This window comes from Psammomys obesus, unplaced genomic scaffold (assembly GCF_907164565.1).
Source record: "Psammomys obesus unplaced genomic scaffold, mPsaObe1.curated_primary_1811, whole genome shotgun sequence".
NCBI classification, from domain to species: Eukaryota; Metazoa; Chordata; class Mammalia; order Rodentia; family Muridae; genus Psammomys; species Psammomys obesus.
The window spans coordinates 352,181-369,623 of record NW_026596326.1 but is presented as its reverse complement, the minus strand read 5'-3'; the positions used below and the strand labels follow the sequence as shown (position 1 = coordinate 369,623).

The 17,443-nt window shown below is 50.7% G+C and overlaps 1 protein-coding gene across 1 annotated transcript in view; it reads left to right on the top strand.

Annotated features, from left to right (window-relative positions):
* The window catches only part of Adamts2 (ADAM metallopeptidase with thrombospondin type 1 motif 2), a 204,120-nt gene that overhangs the window by 50,377 nt on the left and 136,300 nt on the right, over positions 1-17,443 (top strand). Inside the window, exon 3 of the mRNA XM_055597210.1 lies at positions 15,131-15,290. Within this exon, the coding sequence (XP_055453185.1) occupies positions 15,131-15,290 (160 nt within the window). The remainder of the gene's footprint in view (positions 1-15,130; positions 15,291-17,443) is intronic.

Sequence of the window (17,443 nt, the reverse complement as noted above, 5' to 3'; positions counted from 1 at the left end):
TTCAGCTCTTCTGTAGAATTGGGCCTTTGCATGGGTGCCATGCTGTGCCATGGGTGTCTGTGGGAGTGGTGGTGGTAGGCTTATAGCAACCAAGGGCTTGTTCCTGGTACAACCTTTTCTATCCTGGGAGTTGCCTCTGTCTCCCAGCATAGTCTCCCTGGCAGCCTGTGAAGAGAAGAGACCTTTGGTCCATGCGTATTGCCGTGTTTTCTCTAGGATGAAGAAACATCCCAGTGTCACCAGTGAGGACTCTCTGGTGCTTAGAGGTCCTGCTTTCTCACATTCTCCCCAGATCACCACACAGCAGACGAGGACACACGATGGATGGGCAGCCTCTGAAGGCCCACAGAGCAGCCTGGCCCCAAACCAGACAGCCTGGCCCTGACAGTCCCGTCTCTTCCCATAAATAAACCAGACGCGCTCTTCCATCAGATGGCGTGGCCTGCTTTTTGTTTTGGGAAATCTGGACAAGAAGAGGTAGCAGACAGTTTCGTGTCCTGGCAGGGATGCCTAGCCTGAGAGTGGCAGCTGGGCAGGCGGGCAGAGGACGGTCGGCGGTCAGCCTGCCCCGGATACCACTGAGGAGCCCCGAGACAAGAACAGGAAGGGTAGATCAGAAGGGAACCAAAGTCGGGCAGGGCACCAGGCTCTTGGGTATGTGTGTGTGTGAGAGAGATGCCTAGAGGGGGATTCAAGCCTCGGGGACCCAGGGAAGTGACAGTACACAGTGACAAGTTGAAGTCAAGGCTTGTTGAGAATGTTCAGACTAGGGCACCCCAGCACACTGAAAGCAGAAGGTATATCTTCTCTGTGTCTCAGCATTACCCCCAAAACACTATTCTCTCTCTCTGGGAAAACTGAGGCTAAAGGAGAGGAATGGCTGATCCTGTACCACACAACAGAATGGCAGACTGGGTCCCCTTATGCACTTTCTTTGCGGAAGTGAGAAAGTGAGGTGAGGCTCACCCTTACCTCTTTGGGCGCATCCCTTAGCCCGCATATTTTCTCCTCACTGCTGTGTCATAGGCCAGCATCTCTGCCTCCTGCTGGGACCTGGACTACTCAGCACCTTTCCCCACATTAAGGACGTTCTCGGTCGGAGGTGAGGCTGCGGGCTCCCTACCCATCAGCGAGCCTTTGTCCACCTACGCGGCCCCTGGGCCCTTGGTGTTCGCATACCCTTTCTGACCTCCTGGAGGCGCCTTCGAGGGAAGCAGCGGGGCACGGCCACCTGCTTCTCTTTCCAGCATTGAGTGCTCTCTCTGATTTTGCCATTTAGAGAGAGGGTCCCGTGTGGGACAAGCTGTGTTCAAGGTTGGAGCCACGGCTTCCAGCTGCTGGGTGGCCTCGGCCTTGAGATCCCTAGAAAGAAAAGTCTGGGGTGTGTGAATACATAAGGAATCTCTTAGCAGGAGCCCTGGACACCTCTAGAGACAAAGTCATCCTCCTTACAGTGGTGGAAGGGGCTGGTTGCAAGCTGGCCCTAGGCATGGAGCCTGGAGCAGGGTTTTAGCACGTACTCATAGACAGTGGAGCTGGGCTCGTCTCTGCTGCCCATGGCCCGTACAGCATCTGAGCCTTTGTCTACTGTTCTGTGCCCTGAGAATGCTCCACTCTAGAGGGATCGGGCTCCAGGTGACCATCTCTGGGATGCTCAGATCTTATTAGAGTTGTGGCTTTTTTATATGTCTGATTTTAATGTTCAGGGAAATGACAGTGACCTGTCCAGGACCTCTTCTTGGTGCCCAAGGGTAGCTTTGTGGTGGTGCCACCTCCAGCAACTAGCATGGCTTCTGTGTGTCATGTGTGGCTTCTGTGTGCTGTGCGTTGTGTATGTCTTCTGTGTGTTGTGTGTGTCTTCTGTGTACTGTGTATGGTTTCTGTGTGTTGTGTGTAGCATCTGTGTGTTGTATGTGCCTTCTGTGTGTTGTGTGTGGCATCTCTGTGGCATGTGTGGATTCTGTGTGGGTGACAGTGTGGGCTGACTCTTGCCTTTCCTCCAAGTTCATCTGCTGCAGGTCCCCTGACCTCACTTTGGAAAGAGGATCTTTAAGGAAGTGATTAAAATGTGAGGCCGATGATCAATGATGTCAGTGTCCTGAGAAGAAGAGCTCAGGACGCAGACACACACAAGGGAAGACTATGGCCATGTACAATCCAGGTAGAACAAGTCATGCACAACTCAGAAAGAGCCAACATGCTGGTACCGTGGCCTTAGACTTCCTCTTTTGGAACTTTGGGGTTGAGTTTGTTCTGCTTACGCCACCCATGGGTGGCACTTTGATATGGCAGTGCACACACACCAGCACAGAGGCCCTCTCAAGGTGGTGTGGGTAGTGGTCTCCTGTGAGTGACTTGCTCCTGGGTATGCAATAGAACCACTGTGGGTGAGGTGAGCCTGCAGCAAATGTCAACACCGTGGTGCTAAGCTCACCAGGCCCCGAGGTCCTGGAGTGCGTCCTTGAAGGCTTTATCTGCTAATGCTGAGTCTGTTGGCGGAGGAGGTGTCCCACGCGGTATAGGCAACAATGTCTATAGGTCTTTGGACCCTGTGGGTGTAGGTGGCCAGTGACACTTTGTCCCTATTTACTGGCCATGTGTATGTTGGTTTATGGGTATTTAGTACCTATAAAGCTTCCTCAGTCCCCCCAAATAAAGTAATGTAGGGAATATATTGGCACAACTAGACAAGGGCCCATGCCAGCCCAGCCCACTGACCAGATCACGTAGGCTGGGCAGATATATTTTGGCCTCCAGGACGCAGTCAGTAAAGAAGCTTGTGCAGGCCTCCAGGAAGGCAGATGATGGCCGCATAGAGATTTCGGATTGAACCAGCCTGGGCTACCCCAGCTGGGTGCCAGCCCAGACGAGGGGCTGTGGAACCCAGCTTTTGGACACCGTCCAGCGCGTGTGTTCCTGCACCCTGCACCTCAAGGCCGTGTCTGCCATGGCCCAGCTGGTAAGCTGTGGTAGTTCAGAAGGGAAATTTGCACTTTTTGATGGTGTGGCAAATGTTCCCGCAGCAAGACTCATTTTTCTTCCTTAGTGGCGGGCGCTCCGTTATTTATGTGAATGTTAATTTGCGACTGGGGACATTCCCCGACGTGGTCCTCATGCTGATGGAGACCTGGGAAATGTCAGCGGGAACATCTGGCAGGGACAAGTGTCGTATCTTGTGATGGATGGGCAGGCCTGCTGTGGTCTCAGGGTCTGAGCCTGACTCCCTGACCCCTCCTGTCCTGGCTGGCGCTGGCAGCCTGGCTGTACTTCCTGGAGCTATCTGTCCCTGGCTCTGGAGGCTGAGGGATGAGGGAACTGGCTGTGGGGGCCTGAGTGTGAGACATTATAGATCCTCATAGGCTGGAGTCCAGGTCCCATGGGGGCGTTACTTGATTTAATGAGGGGCAGGCTAGCCAGCCCCTGCCCTAGTCCCCATACAACACCCTTAATTGCTGTCTCGTTTATCCTATTTTCCTTCAAAAGTTTTATTTGTTTGATATTTATACCCTTTATAAAAAATTCAAAAGTAGAACATAGGGCCGAGCAGATGGCTCAGGGAGTAAAGCAGTTGTCACAAAAGCAGGACAACCTGAGTTTGGGTCCCCAAACACCCATATTTACACATATGCATGCTTGTGTAATATGTGTGCACACACACGCATTTAAAAATACAACAAAATCAAGAAACTCACCTCAAGCCTTAAACAGTAGCCTTTCCTTCCATGTTTGCAAGCAGCTCTTACGTCACTATTACTGTAATGTCAACGAGAGCTTCTCACCCTCACTTAACTGTGTAAATCGACCCTCATTCCACTCACTCCGACACCACGGCAATCTAGAGAGGCCTGAGAGTCAGCCAGGGATGAGGCCAATACTTGAGCTTAAATAGATCAAGGCGGAGGCCACACTCCCCTTCGCCAGCTACGTGCATAGCAGGTATGGAGGTGGGTGCGATGTCACTCTCCACAGACAGGAGCTGCCTTCTCAGACACCCATGGGTCACCCAGAAATCACCGTGGCTCATCACATACTTACAAATTTAATGACACCCTTAAGAAGGTTCTTGTCTTTAAAACAGTTTCACTGTTTGTGTTGATCATGATAGAGGGTATTGTGTTCTGTCGTGTGACTTATGCATTCTGATTTATGGTTTTTGTTTTTGCTTTGTCCGCCTTCCATATTCACTATGCAGCCTGGTTTCCGTGATTTGGGAGGTTTGTACTAGTTTTTTAGTGGTGACTTTTGTGACCTTAAATAGTGTTTACTTTTTGTTTTTGTGTTTTTGAGACTCATAGCTTGGGCTGGCTTTGAGCGCTCTGTAGCCGAGGATGACCTTGGGCTCATGATCTTCCTGCCTCTGTCTCCCAAATGCTGGGAGCACAGGCCATTACCACCATGCCCATCTTACTTTTTCTTTTAAATAAACATATATTAATTGACATTTGTAACTTTTTGGTAGTTGTTAACCCATCCATGGAAGATGGAAGCAATCAAGCTATTTCTCTGCTTTTCTCTATTTCTTCTTCTTTGTGTGTGTGTGTGTGTGTGTTTCTTTTGGGTGGATAGGCACATCTTATTCCCTTTCATGTGTTAGATTAATTAAATATGAACTATTTTTAAATTACATAGTTTTCTTCCCCAGACTTCTTGTCTGTAATCTTAATTATCACAGAGAAACAGATATAGGGATCAGTTCCTGTCCCTCAAGCCTGTGATCTTCCCTTTCATCGAGAACTGATGTTGAGGGACTGGAGAGATGGCTTAGGGGTTAAGAGCATTTCCTGCTCTCCCAGAGGACCAGACTCCAGTTCCCAGCACCCACCTCAGGTGGCTCACAGCCACCTGTAACTCCAGCTCCAGAGGATCCAGTGGTCTCTTCTGGCCTTCTTGGACACCTGAAGTCGTGTGCACACACACAGACATACAAGCACACACACACACACATACACAAAATCATGTCTGGGCTTAATAAAATACAAGTGAGGAGCAATGGCCAGGGTTGGAGTCAAAGCCCTTGAGAAAACCTTTCAGCAGCAAAAGAGAACCAAGGCCCTTGGGGTGTCCCACAGACCAAGGCCTTGACTTGCACAAGGTTCTGCACTTAGATGGGAGAGGAAGGACACCCACCGGAAACCCTAGGTTTCTAAACTGTTAGCAGCCCAAATGTCCATTATGTAGTGGATGAGACACATAAAATGTAGCACATACATATGGTGGAATTATTGCCTGGCTGGGAAAAAACAACGAAGCACTGATTACTCTACAGTAGGAGTCAACCTTGAAAGCATCAGACACAGTGAGCGAATCTAGCCACAGACTCGCATTGCATAGCTTCGTGTATAGGAAGTATCCAAGACAGGAATGTTCCTAGAGACAGAAAGTTGATGAGTAGTTGCCAAGGTAACGAAAGGCTGATTAGGGTCAGAGGAGTTGGGGTGAATGCGGCGAGATGACGGCTGGCCCATGTGGGCTTCCTTCGGGGTGAGGGCGGTGCAGCGACACTGGTAACGGGATTGGTTTATTTGGACGCGTTCAATATACTGTTTAAATGCATGAGTTGTGCGGCTTGTGAGTTACGGTTCCATAAAGCTGTCGTGTCTTAAACAGCATTGAAACCTACAGCGAGAAGTTATTCCCTTTGCAGTTACGTTTTAAGCTTTCTGTTTAAGTCAAGGGGAGTCTCAGGTGTGAATGAAAAGTTAACAGCACTCTGTTACTTCCTGTGTGTGTACGTGTGTGTGAGCATATGTGCATGCTGCTGCCCAGGCCTGTGTGGGTCTGTGTGCGTGTACAGAGGCCAGAGGAAGATGCTAGATGCCTTGCTCTTTGCTTCATCCTTTTGAGACTCTCTCTGAACCCAGGGCTAATCTGGTGGCCACTAAACCCTGTTCATCTACCTGTTCAGGGACACAGGGCTCACACAGCCACTCCTGGCTTTATATGTAAGTTCTAGGGATTTGAACTCAGGTCCTTAAGTTGGCATAGCAAGCACTTTTGCCCACTGAGCCATCTCCCCAGTCACTACAATCCTTTTTTTTTTTTTTTTTTTTTTTTTCCATGATGGGTAGAGATCACAGTTCAGACTCAAGGTCTTAGTAGATAAAGGTATTTGGCTGGAAGTTAATAAAACTGGGTAAGACAAAAATCATGGTGATATTGCAGAGCGGCTGCATTTTGATGAGCTCCATGCCCGTCTATGCTGGTTCTCCTCAGGGGTGGGAGAAGCAGGGCTGTGTCTCAGCTTGCCTGTTCCCTGCGGGGAAATTTGTATTAGTGGCTTAACTTCTTTGAGCCCGAGAGGCCTCTGCAAATGAGGCATTCTGCCTGCTTGTAGGATTTTAGTTTGAATTTCCATCCTATGTCTGGCTCACAGGGGTCTCTTCAGTGACACCAAGTGCTTTGGGAATGGAGAGAAGTGCCACTAGCATTGAGGTGCAAAGGAAGGCCAGGTGTAGAGGGGGAAGGATGTATGAGGAGTCTCTCTGTGCAGCGGGGATGGCTACTGTGGAAGGCCTCATGCACCGACCAGGAGATGACTTAGCCCTCATCCTGCAGGTAGCAGGGAAATTGGGAATGTTTCTGGTTTTCCATGTGCTAGTTTCCTGTTCACTTCCCTCCCCCTAAGGCTATGCTTGGTCCCGTGAGGCTCACAGAGGGGTAAAGGCACCTAGTTCAGAGGTCATTGACCTGGCTCCTCAGCTCTGCAGGAGAGATGAGAGGACTGATGAATGGTCACCTGGCTTCATGTCTGGTTCTCTCTGCCCACTGCTCCCTCCACCTGGCACTTCAAAGTGCAGCCTAGCGTGTACCCCATCGGGCACTAGGGGAAGTGCTGAGGGCACATAACTTTTGCAGCCTTTTCATCTGAGCCCCAGAAACTGACTGGTGTAGGCGTAAGGTTGTCTGTAATTTAAATGGTGATTTCTGTACACCCGCCTCCCCATATCTGGTTGCAATCCTTGTTCTGAGAATCTCCTGTCTCAATGTTGTATAAACACTGTTCTTCAATTGTCCCCTGATATGATAAAGCAACTTAGAGCCAGTCGCTGAGCAGGAGAAAGAATAGGGTAGGACTTCCTGCCAGCCAGGGGAGGAGGAAGGAGAGGATTGAGCCATCAGCAGAGGTCCAGTAGACATCAGGAGAGAGTGCTGAGCAGAAAAAGCTACAAAGTGCAAATATCTCTGGGATATTTACACTGGGAGGAAGCCAAATTAGCTTAGAGGGTTAAGAATAGAGTAATAACTGCTAAGTTCTTGTTCTGTGAAGCTTGTTAAAATAATGTAACAAGTATCAATTATATGTGTGATAAGCAGGTGTGTTTGTTGAGAAACAAACACAATTGTATAAAAATAATACACTGGGCCAGTTTAGGTCAAAAAAGAAGTAAAACTCCCAGGGGACACGAAGTGAAGTCCAGAGAGAGAACAAGGTCGGACTGTCTTCAGGGCTCTGGGGAGCTCAGACAACCCTGTCTGAGTCACTCCTTCTAGTCAGCCGTAGGAGGCTCAGCTCTGCCATAGCTCCCTCAGAGCTACCAACAGAGACATGAACAGGAATTGCTCCACGGGAAGAAGGAGGAGAGCGGTTGGCACTTGACAAGGACCACACCTATTTATTCCAAATGATCAGGGTGGGCCAGCGAGGTGGCTCAGTAGTAAAGGTGCTCGCTGCACAAGCCTGATGATCTGAGTTCAGTCCCTTGAACCCTGACCATATGCACATCCCCCAACAAACCAACAAAGACTTTTTTTTTTTTTTTAATGCTAAGAGAGCTGGGCAAGCGTGGGCTCCAGTAAAAAGATGCTCAACTATAGATCTTTCCAGAAGGAGTTGCTCCAGAAGGCACAAAGCAGGAGCCATTAGAGGTATGTAGAAGGGGGTAGGGAGAGTTAGGTGACTTCTGACACCATGGATCGATCGTGCTTGCCCACCCCTTCCACACACAGCTGTCAACCACTGTTTAGAAAAGTGGAGATCAATGTGCAAAGATACTGCCTAAGCTGCAGAGCTAGACTCTCTGGTTTCAAGGGAGGAGCCCAAATCAGGTGCAGCCATGTTGTGATTTGAACAGGAAATATTTCTCAGAAGCCTGCGTGTTAAATGCTTGCTCCTCAGCCAGCGGTGCTATTGTGGAAGGTTCTGGAAGCTTTAAGTGGGGACTGCCTGGGAGTGTGCAGGAGGCTATAATGGGTCTTCCGGTCCTTAGCTCCTTCCTTACTCTTTGTTTCCTGTTCCCCTCGAGCTAAGGATGCCTCCGCCTCCATGAAGTTCTGGGTAGCACATGGGGAAAAACTGTGTGCACTAAGGCTTCTGGGACCGTGAGCTAAATAGGCCTTTCTCCCTTTACGTTGCTCCCTCAGGTATTTTGGTCACAGCTAATGCACAACTTTGTAACTCCTCAGGGAAGTGCAGCTCCTTTCCCACAGAGATGCCAGGATTGTTCTGCTCTTACCCTGGCCTCTGAGAGGGCAAGCGGCGGCCAGACTGAGCAGGCTTTGTCAAGAAGTGCCGAAGGAATGGCAGCTCCTATCTGCCGCACTGCTCTCTCTCAGACCAGCAGGAGGCTGGGCTTGTCGCTGAAAAGAGGTTGGGTGGTGACTACTGGATGGTCCAACTGGACCTTCCGGGAGCTCATAGTTCTATGGGCAGCAATCTTGCCAGACGCATTCATGTTGGAGGGTTCTGGTGGCAAGCACAAACAAGGCGTGCATGCATGCATGCGTGCATGTGTGTGCGTGTGCGTGTGCGTGTGCGTGTGTGTGTGTGTGTGTGTGTGTGTGTGTGGTTTCAGAACAAGGTGAGTTTCAGAACAGCAGGGAGCTGAAGTTGACACAGTCTGCCATTTGTTCCGTCCACGCCAGGTTCCCTCTAGGTTTGGATCAACCTTTCTTTACTGTCCTTTCTGCGTTTTCTATCCCCCTCTCCCTCCCCTTCATATTTGTGAAAGTGTGTGTGACTGGCAGGTGCAGTGAGCACACTGTGTGTGCACAAGCTTTGAGACACAATTTTGGTAGTGAGCTCTTGGGATCTACCTATACCCCCCCTCCAATCCTGGGATTGCAGGATTCAAACTCAGGACTTCCTGCCTGCAGAGCCATCTACTTAGCTACATCCCAGCTCCTGTTCTCTCTTGATTGTTCTCTCTTAATAAACATGTAACAATCTCTGTGCTGGAAGTTGCAGAAATGCCGAGTTTAAGCCACAGACCTGGTTGGATTTGTGGGTGCATAGGAGGTGCTTGCAGCCTCTGGCTCCCAAGCGAGGAGGTGCTGAGGGCGAGCAGCCAGCTCTGCCAATGCAAGTAAGAGGTCCCCTGCGTTTCCTACGATAATCCAGCTTTGAACCTATCAGAGTTTTACATGCATTAAAATTCCAAGTAGCAAAGGGTGACCTTTGGATTGTAAGGCATTTTTAACTTTTAATTTCTATTCCAGTATCTGCTTCACCATCAGTCAAATAGCAAAGGAGCTGGACGCAGAGGAGGGAGGTCGAGTCTCATTTTGTAATTTGCTGAGATTTGAATACTGGCAACTTGGCTTTGTGTCCAAAGTATGGCTGGGCTCAGGGCCTTTGCAGTGACGCTGAGGCATGGGACTGAGTCCTCTCTGGAAGCTTGCTTCTGCCACACAGTAGGAAGGCTGGTTGGGTTTGACAAACAATCACAGCCTTGCTGAATGACAGTTGGGACCAGGGTACCAAACCTTCTGCAAGACACCAGGCTGGACAGACATGGGGTAGGACACAGGCCACCAGCAGACTCCCAACAGAGCCCTCACCAGGCTGGCGTGCTTGAGAGATCTTTTTAATATTTATTGAGTTGGGAAAGGGAACGGATTTTTATTAATAAAAATTACATGTAAAAACAGATACTCTTGCCACCGGCAGCAGGAAATCAAAGTCCTGGGCGGGGGGAAAAAAAAACCCAGTGAAAATTAGTTCATAGTGTGTGCCTTGTTCCCTTGTCAATTTTCTTCTGCTGGGTTTTAGACAGCTGTCTCTGGGATGCAAACTAAACTGCCGCTCCTCCAGCATTCTGTTAATGAACACTGCTTTCGTTGGGATGAGCCCCTTGCGTGGCATTATTCAGGTCAGGGGTCTTTGGGGAAGGTCAGTTGGTGACTTCAGGGTGATCAGCGAAGCATCTCAAAATGGTCGCCCTTTCGTTTGGGGATGATCAGCCCTTGGTCTTGGAAGCAACCGGCCTTCAGGTTCAGGGATGGTCGGCGTATTAGTTACTTGCCTCGTTGCTGTGACGAAACACCTGACGAAATCAACTCAAGGAAAGAAAGGTCTGTCCTGGCAGACAGTGTGAGGTGCAGCCCATCACAGCAGGGCCGTCATGGCAGGAGGAGCTTGAGGCTGTGGGTCAGGAAGCGGAGAGCCGCGAGTGCACCCCTCTCTTTCTCCTTTTTGCTCATGCCAGGGCTCCTGCCCTGTAAGAAGCCCTGAGTGCACCGGCTTCACACTTATCTGCAATTCGCATCCTTTTTATCTCGACCTTAGGCCAGATGCCGAAGCTCCCTGGTTCTCCAGTTTCCTGGATGTCAAGTGGATCAGCTGTCTTTTCCCTTGCACCATTGCTGAAGGAGCACTTGAACACAGGGACATGCCCAGAACCAGGTCACCCAGGATTCTAGTGCCCTTCCTAGAGATAACTGAAAGGGTTCCCAGCCAAGCAGCTTGGGCTCTGGCCATGATGTCATGACATCAAGTGGACACAGGGCCTCACTTCAGCCCTGTGACCTTCCACTCCTATTGTGGAAGAAGAGAGTCTGACCTGTGATGTGAAGGGAGACCTTAAGCTGTCTGCGTTGACACCCATCAGCCAAACATGGTGACTCCTCACCAGGTCAGGCGTGGTTCGCAGGGCCCAGGGTTGCACTGGGATACAAATCTTTCCAGAAGGGGAGGTTGCTCTGTATAGACATAATGCCCTAGTGTCCCTCTCTAATTGCCTCAGTAGGACTCACCTTTCCTAGGATTCCCCTATGACAAACCCCTTCCAGGAAGCCTGAGCTCTGATTTCTAGATGGTGTGCATCCTTGGAAGGCCTCTTCATCCTCTGAGTCTCCCCATTGGAAAGTAAGCAGTACAGATAAAATAGCTTGACTCGAGGCCCACCAACAATGCAAGCACTGGTTCTAAGGATGTCCCAGGCCTCATGTCTCTCTAACAATTTCGGTAGAGGAGGGATGACAGACCCACCACACTTACAGCTGAGGAACTGGAGACCCAGGGAGCCTTGGCATCTTGTCTGAGGTTACACATCCAGAAAAAGAGTGCAGGAACCCAGCAAGTCAGACTCTCAGGGTTAGCCTGTCCCCTGCTCACCGCACAGGGGTTAATTCCCATGCTCATCCAAAGGCTTCTATTAATAAAGTTGGATCTGAGATGCCTGTCTCCTCTAAAACCACATACATGGGAACCATGCACGGAAGTAACTCTTGCTGTCGTAAACACTCTCAGCACGCATCAGTGAACAGGGACCGCGCCCTTGTCCTTACCATCTTGCGTCCCTCAGAGGACATGTCCTGATGTCAACTATTCACTCAGTGTGCAAGCATTTGCTTGGTCCCCACCAGGGCTGGCTATGCCCTGGGACCCAGGGATGAGTCATAAGTGTGGGGCCTGAACGGTTCCCACCAAACCCTCATCCCTCACACTCTGTTGACTTTATTCTACTTCCGTGGCCTCTTGGCCTCCCTCCCTCCATGTACACAGTGAATCCTCGATGCTCCCCTGCTTTTCCTCTTTCTGTGTCTCTCAGAATGACTCCTCTTCGCCAGGCCACCTATTTGGCCCCAGTATTTCTTTCTTGCTGCTGCCGCTGTAACAAATGCCTTGCAAAGATCAAAATTTATTCTCTCCCAGCTCTGGTGGCTAAAGTCTATAGTTAGCATAACTCACTTAAACTCCAGGAGTCTGCAGGGCTGAGCACATCCATCTTCCAGTTCTGTGTGGCCATTGACATTCCTTGTGGCTGCAACAGATTGACCTGTCTCCAGGATCACGTCTCCATCGCCTCGTTGATGCCCTGTTTTTCTCTGCCTCCTCTTATATGGCAGTAGGCGCATGGCTGTATTTAGGGCCACGCTGACCATAAGGGCAGCCTTCCAAGCTGCAGAGCCTCAGTTTAGTCCCATCTGCAGAGTCCCATTCTACTACCTGTGATTAAGACCTGGGGAGAAGGGGTAGGAGGACTTTTCAACCAACTCCAGATTTGGAAATAACTTCTGGACCTGACATCTCTCTCTTAGAATCTGATCTGTTCTCAAGCATTCTTCCAAATTTGACTTTCTCATTTTCCTGGAATCTGTATGCCTCATCCAGGCCTTGCTCCCAGTCTCCCAGGCACCTATAGCTTGCTCTGAGCTTGCTATCCACTTACATTCTTCAGGTCTACCCTGTTCACCCTGTTCATGTAACAGCAGCTGTGAGTTCCATGGAGGGCTTTCCTGCCCGGAAGCTTTCAGGCTGTTGACTACCCCTTCCTTCCCACACAGAGACCTACTCTGCATTCCATGCTAAGAGCTTTACCCCCCAGATCTCCAGCCGCCCGAACAGTGAGTTTGTTCCATCGATGGCGGTCCTTCTCTTCAGGCCTTTCTGTGAGCAGTGTCCCTCACCTACACATGGTTCTCCTCTCCAACTTTTCTGGCTGATAGGAAGGGTTGACACGGTTTTAGCTAGACATCAACCTTGTTTCTTGAGTCTGGGCCTGATGCTGTGTCAGTGTAACTGACCCTCCCACCAGCCCTTGCCTGTGACTGTAACTGCTACTACCATTCTTCCCCAGTGAGCGCTAACCTCTGACCCCTGGGCTTTCCTGAGGTGAAGGCAGCAGGTGTATGGCTGCATCTAGCACCCTACACCAGGTGGATGATCTGTACATCTCTGTCCCTCGAGGTCAGGGTGATGACGTGACAGACGACTTTTGGGTTGTTTTGGGGGATGAGTAGTTTCTGAACATCTGGATGGATGTTCCTCGTCAGGGAACCCTGGCGAGTACCAGCTAAGCAACAGAAACACCAGCCCTTCTGATTGTCCGAGAGAACCCGAAGCTCTGTCATTGGCATGGACGCCCCCGCTTCTTAAATCTGAACATCTATGGGGAGCTGTGTAAATTTCCTGTGGGTCACAATTGTATGATGTGGAGGAATTACATCCCCAGGCTAGACAGTGTGAGGCTTTTGACTCCTGGATGACAGACCAAAGAAACAAAATGTGAGAGCTGGAGTGTGGGGCTGGCGAGCAGCATGGCACCAGGTGGTTGCGTCAGGGAAGGATTTTTTGGGGGCTCTGAGCCTGCGATCAAAGAGAGAACAGGCATTTATGACCAGATGGCCCAGGTGAAAGATGGGAGCAGGGACTCCCAAATTTGGGGTCAGTGGGTCAACCGAGTTCATACACCACTGAGCGGCCATGGTGAGGCCGAAAGCAGGTGCGGGCTGAGAGCCTCAAGTGACACAGAACACAGCAACCCAAATGCAGGCAGGAGGGAAGAGCAGGAAGCTCTCTCCAGCCAATACTTGCTATAGAGTCTGGCTTTATGGCAAAGGTGGACAAAGGGAAGGGAGGGGGCATAGGATTATGGCCAACCACAAGGGTGTGTGTCTGCCTGAGGTGGCCCTGGCCAGGCAGTGTGTAGCTTCATTTGGTCAGAGCTATGTTTTCCAAGAAAAGTGGCAGTTTCTTTTTCTTGAAGATTTATGTTTTATATTTTTGGTTGTGAGTCTAGCCATCTCTTTAGCGGGGCGGTGGTCATGTACACCTTTAATCCCAGCCCTTGGGAGACAGAGGCAGAAGGATCTCTGAGTCTGAGGAGCAGCCTGGTCTACACAGCAAGTTCCGGGACAGCCACGGATAGACAGAGAAACCCTGTATGTTTTACTTTTGGATGTGTTCTTAGTGATGGGTACGCATGTGTCTGTGCAGGCTATGTCCACATGAATGGACTTTCCTTGGAAGCTAGAAGTAGGCATTGACTCCCCTGGGGCTGGAGTTCCTGGATGTTGTGAGAAGTCTGACATGAGTGTTGGCAACTGAACTTGGGACTCTGAAAGAGCAGCGGGCATGCTTAAGCACTGAGCCATCATCTCTCCAGATGCTGCAGTTTCATTGTATAAGATGAAAGCTCATCATTTTAGTGGTTGGATTCACTAAAAAGTATTGCTTGCCACTTTAGAGGTGGCACACTGAGTAAAAACACTTCCTGGGCAAAGCATGAGAGCCTGAGTTCAAATCTCCAGAATCCATGAACAGCGGAGTGTGCTACTGTGAGCTTCTATAATTCTTGCTCCCTGTGGGAAGGTGGGAGGGGAAGACAGGAGAACCCCCAGAAGCTCATAGGTCAGCTAGCCTGATATGTGCTGTTGAAAGACAACAAAGGGACCCCGTTTAAACAAGATGGGGAGACAATGGAGATTGTCCCCTGACCCCCACATCTGTGCTGTGGCATGGACTAGGGCTGCCGCTCAGTTGGAAGAAAGCTTGCCCAAGATGTGTAAAGACTTGGGTTTGACTCCCCAGGTTAGGGCAGGTGCCACCTCTAGTTTCAGCACTAGAAGCAGAGCCAGGAGGTTAGAAGTTCAAAGTCAGCCTCGGCTATATAGTCGGTTTGAGAGCACCCACCCCTCTCTTTCTTGAGAGAATACTGTTTGGACTGAACTGAACACATCCATGGGTAGATTCAGTTCTTGGCTGTTAAGTTTTGACCTGTGTCTTGGAGTGACTCTGTGTTTCTGGAGGTGGCCTGTATTTGATGCATCATTATGTCCTTCCAAGCCCATACCGCATCTATACTTGAACTCCTTCAGGCTGCTCTTGACATTTTGGGCTTTAGAAAGACTTGTCTGGAAGGTGTATGGAGGTGTGAGGTGGTGAAGACAGGGGAGCAGGCACTCTCTCCCCAGACAGGGCTCAGTGCCTTTTCTTCCGAGTGACCAGGGAAAACCAAAAAATAAAACATCTCCAAGTAGAGTCTGAGTAGATAAGGACCCCCTGCCTGTGTCCCCCAGCTGTTAGGATGTCCCAGAAGGAGATGGTACCCTTCAGAGGACCCTCCTTGCTGCTCTCCCTCTTGTCTGTGTACCAGGAGTCTGAACTTCTCCACTTTGCCTCTCTCTGCAGGCTGGTCTGATCCGGATGGAGGAGGAGGAGTTCTTCATCGAGCCCCTGGAGAAGGGGCAGAAGGATCAGGAGGCTGACCAAGGTCGAGTGCATGTGGTATACCGCCGACCACCCGGTCCCAAACCCGCTCCTTTGGAGGGACCACAGGCTCTGGACACAGGTAAGGCTGCCACAGAAGAGCACGTTGGATGGGGAGCACTGGATGTCTCTGGACTGTTCCTGGTTCCCAGGGACACATCTGGGAAAACCCAGTCCCCTCTGCAGGCCTGATTGGAGGCCGAAGCTGAGCCCCAGCTTGGCTGGCTGGCTGCCTGCCTGGTTGGATGCATGGCATAGGTGTGTGTGTGTGGGGGGGGGTGCTGGCGTGCTGAGGCAGAGGGCTTTAAGTACATATGAGTAATCAGTAGTGGGGATCACCACTGCTTACAGGTCTCAGGCTCTCACAGAGGTTAGGCAGGGCTGTCTGGTGAACCGTCTTCTGTGAATGCTGGGGAACAGGAGAGAGCTGCGTCAGCACAGACAGCATCCTGTGTCCTCCAGACAGCCCCTGTCTTCTGCTCCTGTACTGCCACAGTCTCTTTGATGATGCCTGCTTCTCATCCCAGAATTTCCCTGGTTACTTGGAAGAAAAGGCCCTGAGCATTCTTTCTATATATCCCACCTCCCCACCCTCAGGGAACACCTTGAAATGAACCCTCTCCCCAAGACACACCTTGAAAGGACTCCAGAGTAGCTCCAGCAAACCTCCACGTCACCCACTTGCAGTCACAAGGTCTTATCTTTTTCAACCTAGAATCACAGGGTGCTTTGGGGCTAGGAATATGAGAGGACCTATTGAGCGGCCTGGGTGACTGGCTGGCCACCTGGCTGTGGCCTCACAAATCTTGTGAGACAGTCTGAGCCTCCCCAGAGGTCTCTGGATTTGGGGTACTGGATTGTGTGGAGAGGTCCAGGCCAGAACCTGAAGTAGACTCTCAGGCCCCAGGGTCCTGGTGTGTGGAGGAGGCCTCCTTGCCTGTGCCTGGCTTTTGCCAGGCAGCTGGGCAGCTGGGTACTTAGCCCTCAGCCTTGGACCTGGACCTCAGGCTGAGGAAAGCCGTTAAAGGTGGCAACAGCGATGGGGGAGAGGCCCAGAGTGTTGGACCGGGCACATTTGTAGGCATCTAGTCAGTAGCCTGGATCCCCTAACTGGCGAGCCCCTCTCTGAGCTATGATTTATTGAAATCGTCCCGCTGCTCCGAGGCAGCCCCAGCTCATTTATTTTAGTCCCTTCTGACATTCTGGTTTGACAGATCAATTGGGCACAGCCTGGCAGGGCACTGTTCTAATTTTGAGGCACCGAGTCAGGCACCTCAGTAAAGGAATTGTTCATCGGTTCGCTGGTGTTCCCTGGAGATAATCAATATTTCTAGCTGTCCCTTCTTCCCTGGTAATGAATCGCCATCTACCTTAGCTGTCAAGCTGGGCTTCTGGGGGGCCACCTGCTGAGCTTTCCCTAAGCCTTAGCCTCATTCCCATCCTTGGGCTTTGCTGTATGAGAGTAACTCCGAAGGGCTGGAGGGAAAATGGGTGCAGGAAGTTCCCCAGACCTGGAGGAAAGGCCTTCCCCTGGCCTGTTCTCTTGCTAGCCACCTGCCTTTGAACAAAGTTGACTTTTGTTCTCTTATAATAGCTGATAGGGGTTAGAAAAGTCTGGGTTTTTGGAGAGCTCGAGGCCAGCCACTTTGGCCTTGGTATTACTTCCAGTAGGCTGGCCTCTGTTGGAAGAGTCTGGGTGGTTCTGGCCTCCTTCTCCCCACCCCCGGGCTCAGGCAGGGTGAGGTGGAGCCTGCAGTGTGGAGCTGGCTGGGTGCCCTTGGCTTGTGTCTCCGATCCCAGATTCCATATTAGGCTTATCTTCCCGCCTGGAACCCTTCCTCCAGTGGTCTAGCTGGCTTGGTTTTGTTTTTTTGGACTGTGCTTAGCATTTTGGCATCTTCTCTTGAGTCGTCCTTCTGCCTCAAGATCCTATACGCACATCCCTAATGAGAACTTGGAACCAAGAACACAGGAGAAGAATTTCAAACTCAGAATCAGCCAGGAACTACTGACCCCAGATGGTGCTGGATGAGGCCAACTGCCCTGGTCAGGATGAAGCTGAGCTGGAAGGTGGGGTGGGTGGGGCCTGGCCATCAGTCATCAGAGGAGGAGATGAACCTGTCCAAGGCTGATCTCAAGGCCACAGTCTCAGGCTACAAGCCCAGGCTCTCCAGACGGGAGCTCAGACTGTGTGTGTGTGTGTGTGTGTGTGTGTGTGTGTGTGTGTGTGTGTGT